Raw genomic sequence first — 13926 nt, forward strand, 5'->3', positions numbered from 1 at the left:
CTCATTGTTTAGGATTTTCTTTTTATTATCAAATCTCTACTATAGAAACACTGAAGAAAATGGAAAAAAAAAATCACTGGCGAGGCAGCATAAAATGGTGGCTGAAAACAAGAACTCTGGAGCCAAACAATCTCAGCTCTACTCCCTTACTAGTTGTGCCCCTTAGGTAGGATCCTTCAACATCTCTGCTTCGGCTTACCCATTTGTAAAACTGGGGTAACAGTATCTATCTCATAGAGTTAAGGGGACTAAACAAGTTAACACTTGGAAAGCATTTAAAATAAAGCCCAGCACATAATTGTTACATGTATTTGTAAAACTTTTTTAAAATCTCAAATTAACTGGGTTAATTTTTCCATGGATCTTTCAGGTCTTTATCCATACACATTTTTTAGATCTGTTACAGTAAATATGTATATACAATTCTGTATCCTTTTTATTCCTTTGTTATGTATACTGATGCAGTGTCCATAATTATAATTTATAGTGATTGCCTAAAACAAAATACAAACTAATTGCCCAACAATGCAGTGATGAGTAACAATGGACGCTGACACACTGGGCTAAGGATCACTTTCTGTCCAGCAACATCAGTCTCATACTCCTAGGCAATAACTTTTCTACCATTAGTCATCTCATTCATTAATTTTCTCTAAGGAGGTTAATCAACAGTAAATACCCCATTCAATACTATTATTTTTCTTACATTCAGATTCAGCATTTCATATTCTACTCCTGAGCACCTAGACCCTCCCCTTATAACAACAAAATCTGCATTTCTACAATTATGCACAAAATGTTATTGTAAAGTTTTCCATCCAATACTCCAGCTTGATGCAAAACAGTGTATTTCCAGTCAAAAACTTTTCTCTGCATAAGGTTTTTCCCTTAACAATTCACACCAATCTAGGTGAGAGCTCTTGCTAAAAGATGCCTCATTCCCCACAGTCACGGTTCTCAAGTATGAATTACTGGTAGACCGTAAGGGGAGTTTAGTTTTCTTCATTGTAATTATCTGATTTTGAATAAGGGCTACATAACTGCTGAAAGCTTTTCCCTATTCTTTTACTTCACAGGGTTTCTTCTAAGATAGATACTTTCTAGTAAATAATGCAGGAGAAGTCTTACTGAACTCTTAATGAAAAATGTCCCCTCTTGATTATGTTTATAGAGTTTTCCTCAATGTGTTGTCAAAATGTATGATAAACAAAAAACTCGCAAATTCAATTCAGTTTCTCTTCACTGTGATTTCTCTGGTGTTGAAGAAGGGCTGAGTGACCACTAAAGGCTTTTCCACATTCACTGCATATAAAGCGCTTCTCTCCACTATGCATTCTCTGATGAATAATAAGGGAAGAATTCTTACAAAATGCTTTCTCACAATGATTACATTTGTAGGGCTTTTCTCCAGTATGGTTTCTTAGGTGTACAATAAGGGATGAACTCTCATTAAATGCTTTCCCACATTCATTACACCTGTATGGTTTCTCTCCAGTATGAGTTCTCCGGTGTGCAATGAGGTGAGAACTACAGTTAAAGGATCTTTCACATTGATTACATTTATAGGGTTTCTCACCAGTGTGAATTCTCCGATGAGCAACAAGGTGACAGCTTTGACTGAAGGATTTTCCACATTTATTGCATTCATAGGGTTTTTCTCCAGTATGAGTCCTTTGATGTCTAACAAGGTGAGCCATTTGGCTACAGGATTTTCCACATTTATTACATTCATAGGGCTTAATTCCAGAATGAATTATCTCATGTTTAGTGAGGGCTGAGCGTTCTCTGAAAGCTTTGCCACATTCCTGACAGTTATACGGTTTCTCTCCCGTGTGAGTTCTCTGATGGGCAATAAGATGGGAGCTCCAGCTGAAGGATTTTCCACATTCAGTACATTTATATGGTTTTGCTCCAGAATGAGTTCTTTCATGTTTACTAAGGGCTGAGTAGTCCCTAAAAGCTTTTTCACATTCATCACATTTAAAGGGTTTCTCTCCAGTATGCATTCTCATATGGGCAATAAGATGGGAGCTCCAGCTGAATGATTTCCCACATTCAGTACATTCAAAAGGTTTCTCTCCTGTGTGAGTCCTCTGATGTCCAATAAGATGAGAGTTCCAGTTGAAAGATTTCCCACACTCATTGCAAACATAAGGTTTTTCTCCTGTATGAATTCTCTTATGTACAATAAGATGAGAATTCCAGCTGAAGGCTTTTCCACATTTATTACATTCATAGGGTTTTATTCCAGTGTGAGTCCGTTCATGTTTAGTAAGGGCTGAACGATTCCTAAAAACTTTTCCACATTTATCACATTCATAGGGTTTTTCTCCAGGATGAGTTTTCTTATGCTGAATAAGGTAAGAGCTCCAGATGAAAGACGTCCCACATTCATTGTAGTCATAGGGTTTCTCTGCAGTGTAAGTGCTTGTATGCTGAGTAAGGAATGAATCATACCCAAAGACTTTCTCCCATTCATTGTATTTATATGCTTTCTCTACAGTACCAATTTTTTGATGTTCCATAAAGGATGAGAAATAAAAGATATTCTCATATTCTTTGTAATTATACTGGTTTTCTCCAACATGAAGCCTTGGGTATTCATTAAATGATGGGCTCTGGTTAAAGATTTGATGGCATTCCTTATATTCATAGAGTTTTTCTCCTGTGTGAATTCCTTTATGATCACCAAAATGTATTATATGATTGAAAGATTTAACAGCATCAGTACATTTGAAAAGATTATCTCCAGTTTGTATTCTTGAAGGGTAAATAGGTTGAATGGACTGATAAACAGTTTTGTCATAATCATTATTTTCACAGGTAACCTTATCTGCATACATTATGGCTGAGTCATATCTCCAACTTTCAGCATGCGTATCAGGCTGATAGAAATGTTCTATCTGAGAAACTCTCTGAGATGGAACAAAGTTTAAGTTCTGGCTAAACTCTGCCCCAAGTTCACAGAATTCAGAGCTTCTCTGGGATAGTACTTGCTTTTGCATGAAGACCATCTGCCTCATAGCTGTACTCTGGTTCACGTGATACATTTCTAATTGGTCTTTACATCCCAAAACTTCTAACCTGGAGAACCAAGGATCATCCCATATATATCTTTCCAACTTCATGCCATGGGATTGTTCTTCCTCAAAAATGCTCTGTGCTGGGATCAATGCTTTGCTTTCAAGATTTCTCATCCATTCTGAAACAGACAGAAAAAAAGCTATGAGAGCATAGAGAAAGATATTAGAATAAAGTGGGAATGGTGAGATTTACTGTCCATATTATCAAAAAGACAAGTATAAGTTTATTTTCAAGACCAGACTTAGAACTCAGAGAAAGATCATAATAGGGAAAAGAATAGTGAAAAGTAAACAACAGTTAACCAGAATAAAGTGTGTACTGAAAACTAATGAAACCATTTAAAAGTACTTTCCATGAAAAGGAAGACCAGGATAAGAATGTGCAAGAAAGAGGCTGGGCGCGGTGGCTCACCCAGTGCTGTAATCTCAGCACTTTGGAAGGCCGAGGCAGGCAGATCATGAGGTCAGGAGATAGAGACCATCCTGCCTAGCACAGTGAAACCCTGTTTCTACTAAAAATACAAAAAATTAGTCAGGTGTGGTGGCAGGCGCCTGTAGTCCCAGCTGCTCAGGAGGCTGAGGCAGGAGAATGGCGTGAACCCGGGAGGCGGAGCTTGCAGTTAGCCAAGATTGCGCCACTGCACTCCAGCTGGGTGACAGAGCGGTACTCCATCTCAAAAAAAAAAAAAAAAAAAAAAAAAGAACATGTAAGAAAAAGTTAACTCTGCCGGCCTGACATGCTCAAACCTTGCAAAGGTGGCCTGTTTCCTAACTCCTGGGAATTAAGATCTTGGAATGTTCTAACTAGTAAGAGTGTTTTGCATGCTCAAGGTATTGAAGCACATTTACCAATTTCTTCAGATATGTGTGCAAACAATGTCGTTCATAGTGATCACCTGCTTTCCCTCTGGGTGGTCTGGAGTTTCAGCGATTGCAGTGAGTCACGCAGGCACTGTGTGCCTGTACAAACAACCTCTCAATAAACACACTGGACTCCTAGACTCAGGCAAGTTTCCTAGTAGACATTTCACGTGTGTTGTCACAACTCCTTGCTGGAGGAATTAAGTGTGCCCCATGTATGCTACTGGAAGCTTGCACCTGGTCTAACCCCATGCACCTTTTTCCTTTGCTGATGTTGCTTTATATTCAATGTAATAAACCATAATCCTGAGTATAATCACTTCTGAGTCCTATAAGTCCTCATAGTGAATCAGTGAACCTGGGGTGGTCTTGAAGATCCCTGACAAAAGGACACAGTGAATGTTATTAAGGTTAAAAAAGAAAAAAAGAGAATAAAGCCTTTCATCTTAACAAAAGGTAGGTAGGTGAGCACACAAGGCCTTTAGCAAGTAATGTTTACATCATGAGTGCTCTAATTCACTTCTGTGTCATAATGTCCTTCTACTCCCATATCTTGACAAATGCAGAAAAAAGGAGGAGAGGGGTGTTAAGAGAGTATCACCAAGCGAGGCTTCAAGCCAGGCTGTTACCTATGACAAAATGCTATCACATTGTTTCCTGTGTCACAGAATCCAGTCAATCACACAAGATCCACCAACCCAAAGGGCAAACATCATCACAGTTTATGGATACCCCTAAAGTTACACTTCTATCCACCACAGAATATTTTTAGAGCAATGATAGATGGACTAGGAAGACAGCATAGTGTAAAAAAACAGACACAGGCATTACATATAGGTTACACAGGCTAACCTATATTTGAACAATGGCCCTGCTGCTATCCTTAGAGAACTTTTCTGATAACTAACGAGACTCAGAATCCAGCCAAACTCCTGGTAAGTTTAATACACAGGAGCTGCCTATTGTCACTGCTGAAGTATCAGTTCTCTAACAACCAAAGGAGGCTATATTAGTTTCTTTCTGCTATTGTAACAAATTACCACATATTTAGTGACTTAAGATAATACAAATTTATGATCTTACCATTCTGGAAGTCAGAAGTCCAAAACGGCTTTCACTGAACTACAATGGAGTTATCGGCTGGGTTGTGCTCCCTCCAGGAGCTCTAAGGAATCCACCATATCCTTGCCCTTTCCATCTTCTAGAAGCTGCCCAAATTCCTTGGTTCACAGCTCCTTCCTCCATCTGCAAAGCTCGTCACTCTGACCTCTGCTTCTGTCATCACTTCCTCTCCCTGTCTCTGACCCTCCTACCGCAATCTTGTAAAAGGACCCTTGTGAGTACAGTTAGAATCCACTCAGACAATCCAGGATAATCTCCCCACAGCAAGATCCTTAATTTATTCTCATCTGAAGGTCCCTTTTGCCACACAAGGTGCACTATTCACAAATTCTGGAGATTAGGATGCAGATATCTTTGTAGGGGAAGTCATTATCCAGATTGCCACAGGGTCTAAAGTCCCAGGCAAGTCCCAACAAGAACTAGACCCTGTCCTCTCTCTCTGCTTCTTTTTCTTTCTTTACTGTATGTAATTTTCCCCCTTTTACCACCCAAGTCCATTATTTTTTGTTCAATTTTTTTGAGACAGGGTCTCACTCAGGCATCATAGCTCACTGTAATCTCAAATTACTGGGCTCAGGCGATCCTCCCACCTCAGCCTTCCGAGTAACAGGACTACAGGCGTGCATCCTGTACACATAACCATGCCTGGCTAAATGTTTTTAATTTTTTTGTAGTGACAGGGTTCTGCCATGTTGCCCAGCATGGTCTCAAATTCCTGGGCTGAAATAATCCTCCCACCTTGGCCTCCCAAAGCACTGGGATTACAAATGTGAGCCCCCATCCTGGCCCCCACGACCATTATAACAGAGGGTCTACTCTGCACAACTGGCATTTATTATCAATTTCAAGCTCAGCTCTTAAAAGTTACTGAATTATCTTCATACAGATTTTAAATCCTTCCAGTAAAAGCTTTTACAAATGGAAGCTGATAGGCCGGGCGTGGTGGCTCACGCCTGTAATCCCAGCACTTTGGGAGGCCGAGGCGGGCGGATCACAAGGTCAGGAGATCGAGACCACGGTGAAACCCCGTCTCTACTAAAAATACAAAAAATTAGCCGGGCGCGGTTGTGGGCGCCTGTAGTCCCAGCTACTCGGGAGGCTGAGGCAGGAGAATGGCGTGAACCCGGGAGGCGGAGCTTGCAGTGAGCTGAGATCCGGCCACTGCACTCCAGCCTGGGCGGCAGAGCGAGACTCCATCTCAAAAAAAAAAAATAAATAAAAAACAAATGGAAGCTGACCAATTCCCTGACCAAATGAAAGACCAACTGAAAGACCAAATGAACAGCTCTTATCCAACTTTATACTCACTCAGTACTTGTAGTCTACTGAGTTTCCAGTACCAGAGACGAGGCAAGAAAGTATGGTCTCCCTGGAAGTCAGAATCTATGTGATGAGAGGTCATACCAAACAGTGATGAATATATATGAAATATCACTCTGAGGCTGGGCGCAGTAGCTCATGCCTGTAATCCCAGCACTTTGGGAAGCTGAGGCAGGTGGATTACCTGAGGTCAGGAGTTCAGGACCAGCCTGGCCAACATGGTAAAACCCCATCTCTACTAAAACAATAGAAAAAAATTAGCCGGGCGTGGTGGCAGGCGCTTGTAATCCTAGCTACTCGGGAGGCTGAGATAGGAGAATTGCTTGAACCCAGAAGGTGGAGGTTGCAGTGAGCCAAGATCATGCCACTGCACTCCAGCCTAAGCAACAAGGGCGAAACTCCATCTCAAAAACAAAACAAAACAAAACAAAAGAAACATCACTCTGAGATAGTGGGGTTATAGAATAGATGCTAAGTGGGTAGGAGATCAAAAAAGGAGATCAGCACTAACTGAAGTGATTGAGGATGGTTCACACAAAAGAAACAACATGAGCTCAGCCTTGAAGCACGACCTGGGTACAGAATGACTAGTCACTCTGCATGAGCAGAGGCATGCATGGCCTGACCAGTGTGTAAGGAGGAAGATAAGGATACCTACTGAATAAACTCCAGGAACTATTCAGGAAATGAGAGAAACAATAGAAAAAATAGAAGGTCTTGAAATCCAGTTGTTTTGTTAAAAGGCAATTAGAATCACTCTAGGTTTACTGACAGGGACCTCATAATGAAGGATTTCAGGGATATAAACCCAGAAATAACACCTGAAGTGGCTAACAAGAAGTGAGAATTTCCTCATCAACTTGGGCCGGAATTTTATGAGAAAGGGCCCAGACTGAGAGTGATGATGGAAGCTGAATGACATAACTAACATTTCAGAGGAAGAAAATCTTGGGAGTTAGAAGAGAGATTACTTCTTGGCGAGGAAAGAGTAGGAAGTCAAGATGACTTCTTAATCTCCAGCTTAGGGGACATGCAGAAATACATCTCAGGGAGATGGGAAAACATCTAGAAAGAGGAGACAAGATTACTGGTTCTATCGGCTGTGATCAAGGAGACAGCTGAGATGCTTTGTAAAGGGGAGAGGTGTAAGGACAGAGGTGCTGGAATTGTAGGGCTCTGGATGGTAATTAAGGATGGGTAGCACCGAAGGCAGAAGAATTAAAGCTCCTGGAATTCATGAGCTCTTAGGGGAAAGTTTCCAATTTGAATAGAAAACAACTGGCGAGATTCTCCACCAAAGTCCCCTCCATTAGAGTGGGTGGAAGATAATCCAACTTCAGGACTCAAGAAGAGACTGTGGCACATTGCCAAAAACAGTAAGATAAAGACAATGTGTATAATATTCCTACTGGTGAAAACGTGAAAAGTAACACAAATTCCTACATGCTTGTAGTTGCATAAGGAAACTCTGTTATGCACATAACAGAAATTACTAAAAGTGATTACCTGGGGCAGACTGTCAGTGAAAATGGCAAAGTAAAGACATCTAAAATTTCAACACTCTGTAAAACCAACTAAAAAACTGGCAAAACTGTCAGAAGGCAATTTTTTCAAAATTCTGTAAATTAACCAAAGCCTTGCAGCAACCAGGAAACATTTATTCTAGAAAAGTAAATTTTAATAAGAATAGTAAGCTATATGGTGTTTTAACTTACCCTGGTCCCATCTCTGGCTCAGTAACAGCCTTTGAAAATGACAGCTCCCACTGCTGGTACTTCAGTGAGCAGAACAAAGCTGGAGCTTTTTCAAAGCCTCAATCCCAAAGAACAATCATTACTAGACCTGCCTAGTGGCTCCCTGGAAGACTCCACCGGAAAAGCTGGTCTTTATTTTGCCTGACACAGAACTCTCATAGTGTTAAAAAGCCTCCAGGGAGGACGTACTTTTCTAACATTTACGGGCAATGTTTTAAAGTCACCATTGCCCAAGGTGATGGCGAACAGGTGGGGCCCAAAATACAGGAGTCAAAAAGATAGAATGAAAGAACTGAGGAATGAGATGTCTATAGGGACTCTGAGAAGCTCCAACCTAGAAGGCTACATGCATACACATAATAATTAAACTAGGGCCGGGCGCAGCTCACGCCTGTCATCCCAGCACTTTGGGAGGCCGAGGTGGGCAGATCACGAGGTCAGAAGATCAAGACCATCCTGGCTAACACGGTGAAACCCCGTCTCTACTAAAAATACAAAAAAAAAAAAAAAAAAGTAGTCCGGCGTGGTGGTGGGTGCCTGTAATCCCAGCTACTCAGGAGGCTGAGGCAGGAGAATCGCTTGAACCCAGGAAGCAGAGGTTGCAGTGAGCCAAGACTGCGTCACTGCACTCCAGCCTAGGGGACACAGTGGACTCCGTCTCAAAAACAAAAACAAACAAACAAAAAAAAGAATTCTACACTCAGTAAAATTATCCTTCAAAAATGAAGGAGAAATCAAGAGATTTCCAGATAAACAAAACGCCACAGTTTGCTGTTAGCAAACCTGTCCTATAGGAAATGCTGGCTGGGGATAGTGCCTCATGCCTGTAATCCCAGCACTTTGAGATGCTGAGGCGGGGGCATCACTCGAGCTCAGGAGTTCAAGACCAGCCTAGGCAACATAGTGAGGCGTCGTCGTGTGCACCTATAGTCCCAGCTACTCAGGAGGCTGAGATGGGAGGATCACTTGAGCCTAGAAAGTTGAGACTACAGTGAGCCATGATCATGTCACTGCACTCCAGCCTGGGCAACAGAGTGGAAATGCTAAAATGAGTCCCTCATGCTGAAATGAAAGAACATTCAACAGTAACTCTAAATAAAAAACATCAATAAAGGCAGCTACATAAGTATGAAAAGACAATATAAATACAATTCTTGTTTCTAGCTCCTTTTCTTAGTCTGTTAGAAGACAACTGCATAAAGCAATAATTATAAATCTATATTCATGAATACACAATGTATAAAGATGTAATCTGTGACAAAACAGCATAAAAGGAGGAGGACAGAGCTATACAGAAACAAAGTTTTGATATACTATTAATATTAAACTAGTATTAATCCAAACTACATTGTCATAAATCAAGATGTCAATTGTAAGGCCAGGCGTTGTGGCTCACACCTATAATCTCAGCACTTTGGGAGGCCAAGGCAGGAGGATTGCTTATGCACAGGAGTTCAAGACTAGCCTAGGCAATACAGTGAGACCTCGTCTCTACAAAAAAAAAATTTTTTTTTTAATTAACTGAGCATGACGGTGCATGGCTGTAGTCCCAGCTACCCAGGAGGCTGCGGTGGGAGGACTGCCTAAGCTTGCAATGCAGAGGTTGCAGTAAGTCAAGATTGTGCTACTGCACTCCAGTCTGGGCAGAAGAGCAAGACCTTGTCTCAAAAGATGTTAATTGTAATCCCCAGGGCAACTATCAAGAAAATAACTCAAGTTTTCTTTTTTTTTTTTTTTTTGAGACAGAGTCTCACATTCTCGCCCAGGCTAGAGTGCAGTGGTGTGATCTCGGTTCACTGCAAGCTCTGCCTCTCGGGTTCATGCTGTTCTCCTGCCTCAGCCCCCCAAGTAGCTGGGACTACAGGCGCCTGCCACCACGCCCGGCTAATTGTTTATATTTTTAGTAGAGACAGGGTTTCACCGTGTTAGCCAGGATGGTCTCAATCTCCTGACCTTGTGATCCACCCACCTCGGCCTCCCAAAGTGCTGGGATTACAGGTGTGAGCCACCGTGCCCGGCCAAAATAACTCAAGATTTTATAGTAAAAGAAAAGTGGTTACCTGTGTGTATGCCTCTGTGTATCTCTGTTTTGGGGGAATAACAGTAATGTGACTAAGAACAAGGAGTATGAATGAATTATTTTTGGTGTTGTTTTTGAGACAGGGTCTTGCTCTGTTACTCAGGCTGGAGTGCAATGGTGAAATCACAGCTCACTACAGCCTCAACATCCCAGGCTCAAGCAATCTTCACCTCAGCCCCCTGAGTAGCTGGGACCACAGACATGCCCCACAAAGCCCAGCTAGTTTTTTTAATAAAGGAGTTTTTTTTTTTTTTAGCTTACACATTTTAAGTAGCTTTCAGGTATTTGAACATTACCTATATTTTAAAAATCTATTTTGTTTGGTATCCAAGAAGATCTCAGTAAGAAAGAACAAAAGCCCAAGCCGGGCACCGTGGCTCATACTGTAATCCCAGCACTTTGCGAGGATGAGGTGGGTGGATTACTTGAGATCAGGAGTTCGAGACCAGCCTGGCCAACATTGTGAAACTCTGTCTCTACTAAAAATACAAAAAACAGCCAGGCATAGTGGCGGGTGCCTGTAATCCCAGCTACTCAGTAGGCTGAGGCTGGAGAATCGCTTGAACCCGGGATGCGGAGGTTGCAGTGAGCAGAGATCGCACTACTCACTCCAGCCTGAGCGACAGAGCGAGACTCTGTCCCAAAACAAACAAACCAAAAAGCCCAAAAAACCTATTTTTTTTAAAGAAGTATCTGTAGTTATAGGTTACAAGTTTGGCAACAGAGGGAATAAGGAAAACATTTTAAGTAGCTACATGGATGAGAGGTAACGTTAGAAGAAGGGACCGCAGAAAACAGGACCATCAAGAGAGCCGCCAGTGAGGGAGGGAAACTGCAGCACATGAAAATGGCTATCTTATTAGGATGGTGATGCTTCTTTGCTCTAAATCAAAAGCAGCAAGAGAAGAAAGCTCTTTAGAGGGAATTCTAAATATATCTGAGGAAGGTAACTCTTCATGGCCTTATTCCGTTTCTTTTTTTTTTGAGACGGAGTCTCGCTCTGTCACCCAGGCTGGAGTGCAGTGGCCGGATCTCAGTTCACTGCAAGCTCTGCCTCCCGGGTTCACGCCATTCTCCTGCCTCAGCCTCCCAAGCAGCTGGGACTACAGGCGCCCGCCACCTTGCCCGGCTAGTTTTTTGTATTTTTTTTTTTTTTTTTTTTTGAGACGGAGTCTGGCTCTGTCACCCAGGCTGGAGTGCAGTGGCCGGATCTCAGCTCACTGCAAGCTCCGCCTCCCGGGTTTATGCCATTCTCCTGCCTCAGCCTCCCGAGTAGCTGGGACTGCAGGCGCCCGCCACCTCGCCCGGCTAGTTTTTTTTATTTTTTAGTAGAGATGGGGTTTCACTGTGTTAGCCAGGATGGTCTCGATCTTCTGACCTCGTGATCCGCCCGTCTCGGCCTCCCAAAGTGCTGGGATTACAGGCTTGAGCCACCGCGCCCGGCCTTAGTTTTTTGTATTTTTTAGTAGAGACGAGGTTTCACCTGTTCACCAGGATGGTCTCGATCTCCTGACCTCGTGATCCACTTGTCCCGGCCTCCCAAAGTGCTGGGATTACAGGCTTGAGCCACCGCGCCCGGCCTCCATTTCTTAACAAAGAGGGCCTGGGGGGAATTCCGTTCCTTGTTCAGCCTGGGCTCTGCCCTCACCTGGACAAGTGCGTTGAGGACATGCCTGCTCCACCGACCATGGCTCTTCTCCTTGCTCCAACAGGGAGATGACCTCAGGCTTGGCAATCTGATTTCCTGTGCATGGAGGAAAAGCATGGAACTCGTGTCATGAGGCGTTGGGACAGCTAAAGAAAGCTTCTCTTGCTTATTCCTCCCTGTGACTTCTCAACCTGGGCAGAATACGCAAGGTCCTTCCCACTCCGTGCTCTGTAAGCATTAGGAGTTTTGTCCCCGAACCTCAGGGCCCAAGATCATCTCAGCTCTTCTGAGACACCACCCTCGCCCCTGCAACGAGCTTCTAAACATGGAGCAGCTGAAGGCATTACCATGGGAACAGCTTCGTTTACTTGGGCAGCACCTGCCTTACCCACAGAGAGCAGGTGCCCATAGGTCTCCAGCATCACATCGCGGTACAGAGTCCTCTGAACAAGGTCCAGCTGCCCCCACTCTTCTTGGGTGAAGTCCACGGCCACGTCCTTGAAGGTCACTGGTTCCTAAAAGAACACAAATGTTCCTTCTCAGCCTGTGACCACCGCCTCCAATATTTCTAGGGATGGAGTGAGGCTGACAGCCCTGGGGAGAGAAGACAGGATATAGAGAAACTGTCCTGGTTATTCACGAGTCTGACTAATGTGAGGCAGGGCTCATTGAGAACCACCCAAGACCCCATCTTTGGTATATACTCTTAGGGAATTAGATACCTGGGCCCACAAGAACCACAGCAAAGCTGAGCAGGTCTCTTCGAAGACTCTTGCCAAATTCCAGCACACTGGCTATGTCCCCCACCTTGGCAATGCCCCTCTTCTGGAAAGGCAGTCATGTAATAAGGCCTGGACCGGTGCGGCAACAGGCTATAAGCAATGGTTGCAAGCCAGAGACCTTTAGGATGGAGTCTTTGCTTCAACACCCAGATCAAGGACCTGAAAGGGTGATCTGTACATTCACAAGTTGTCTTTCTGGCCATGGTGGGGAGCCTTCCATTCCCAGTGCATCTCTGTCCCAAGGACTGAAGCTAAGGGTGTGCAGGATGCCCCAGAGCAGCCCAGTCCAAGGAAAATTGGTTACAGCTGCCATCAAAAGCACTTTAGTTACAAATAATCTAAACTGATTTTTTTTTTTTTTTAATGAAAGCAAGAAAACTGGAAAACTAGAAGGAAAAAGGAAAGGTAACCTAAGTCTGGCTTTTCCTATGAATACATCCCTCAAGTCTTTTTATTATTATTTTTAAATTATTTTTCTCGAGACAGAGTCTAACTCTCGCCCAGGCTGGAATGCCATGGTGCGATCTCAGCTCACTACAACCTCTGCCTCCCAGGTTCAAGTGATCCTCCTGCCTCAGCCTGCTGAGTAGCTGGGACAATAGGCGTGCACCACCACGCCCGGCTAATTTTTGTATTTTTAGTAGAGATGGGGTTTCACCATGTTCAACAGGCTGCTCTTGAACTCCTGATCTCAGGTGATCCGCCCACCTTGGCCTCCAAAAGTGCTGGGATTACAGGCATGAGCCACTGCACCCAGCCTCAAGTCCTGATCTGAGCCAGCCCTCCCTGCTGAATCTTCAGTGTATCAACTTTTATTGTCTCAATTGCTTCCCCTCTACCTTCACATGATGGGCTTAAAACAAAGAACTGCTTCTGCTCCAATAAATACCACACCCTGAAAAGTCAACTCCTGCTCACAACTCCCCAGGCTCAGCCTTACTGTACCCCACGGCAAGGACTGTCCATCCTCTTTTCCATGGCTGAACCTCACCTCTGTGTCCCACATCCTCGGAGGCAAAGAATCATCCCTCCCGAAGCCTCACACCCCCTGTAGAGATGTCTCCTGCACCCTTGTCCCATTTCTTCTGTGTCTCACGTCCTCAGAGGCACAGAATCACCCCTCCTGCAGCCTCACACCCCCTGTAGAGATGTCTCCCGCACCCTTGTCCCACTGCTTCTGGCAGTCAACCTCCTCCTGCAAGGTACAGTGCACTCTCACCTTCTCTCCTTCCTTGTCGTCCGGCCTTGCCCCAGGGCAGTTCCTTCTCTGCCTTTA

At 43.7% G+C, this 13926-nt stretch overlaps 1 protein-coding gene across 1 annotated transcript in view; it reads right to left on the minus strand.

Moving 5' to 3' along the window:
* Nucleotides 1-13926, minus strand: part of ZNF606 (zinc finger protein 606) — a 26420-nt gene continuing 12494 nt past the window's right edge. The window contains exons 5-7 of the mRNA XM_050768579.1: nucleotides 12257-12383; nucleotides 11869-11964; nucleotides 1-3202 (exon numbers count right to left, since the gene is read on the minus strand). Coding sequence (XP_050624536.1) covers nucleotides 1224-3202; nucleotides 11869-11964; nucleotides 12257-12383 — 2202 coding nt within the window. The 3' untranslated portion in view covers nucleotides 1-1223. The remainder of the gene's footprint in view (nucleotides 3203-11868; nucleotides 11965-12256; nucleotides 12384-13926) is intronic.

Source organism: Macaca thibetana, chromosome 19 (assembly GCF_024542745.1).
Source record: "Macaca thibetana thibetana isolate TM-01 chromosome 19, ASM2454274v1, whole genome shotgun sequence".
Classification (NCBI taxonomy): Eukaryota; Metazoa; Chordata; class Mammalia; order Primates; family Cercopithecidae; genus Macaca; species Macaca thibetana.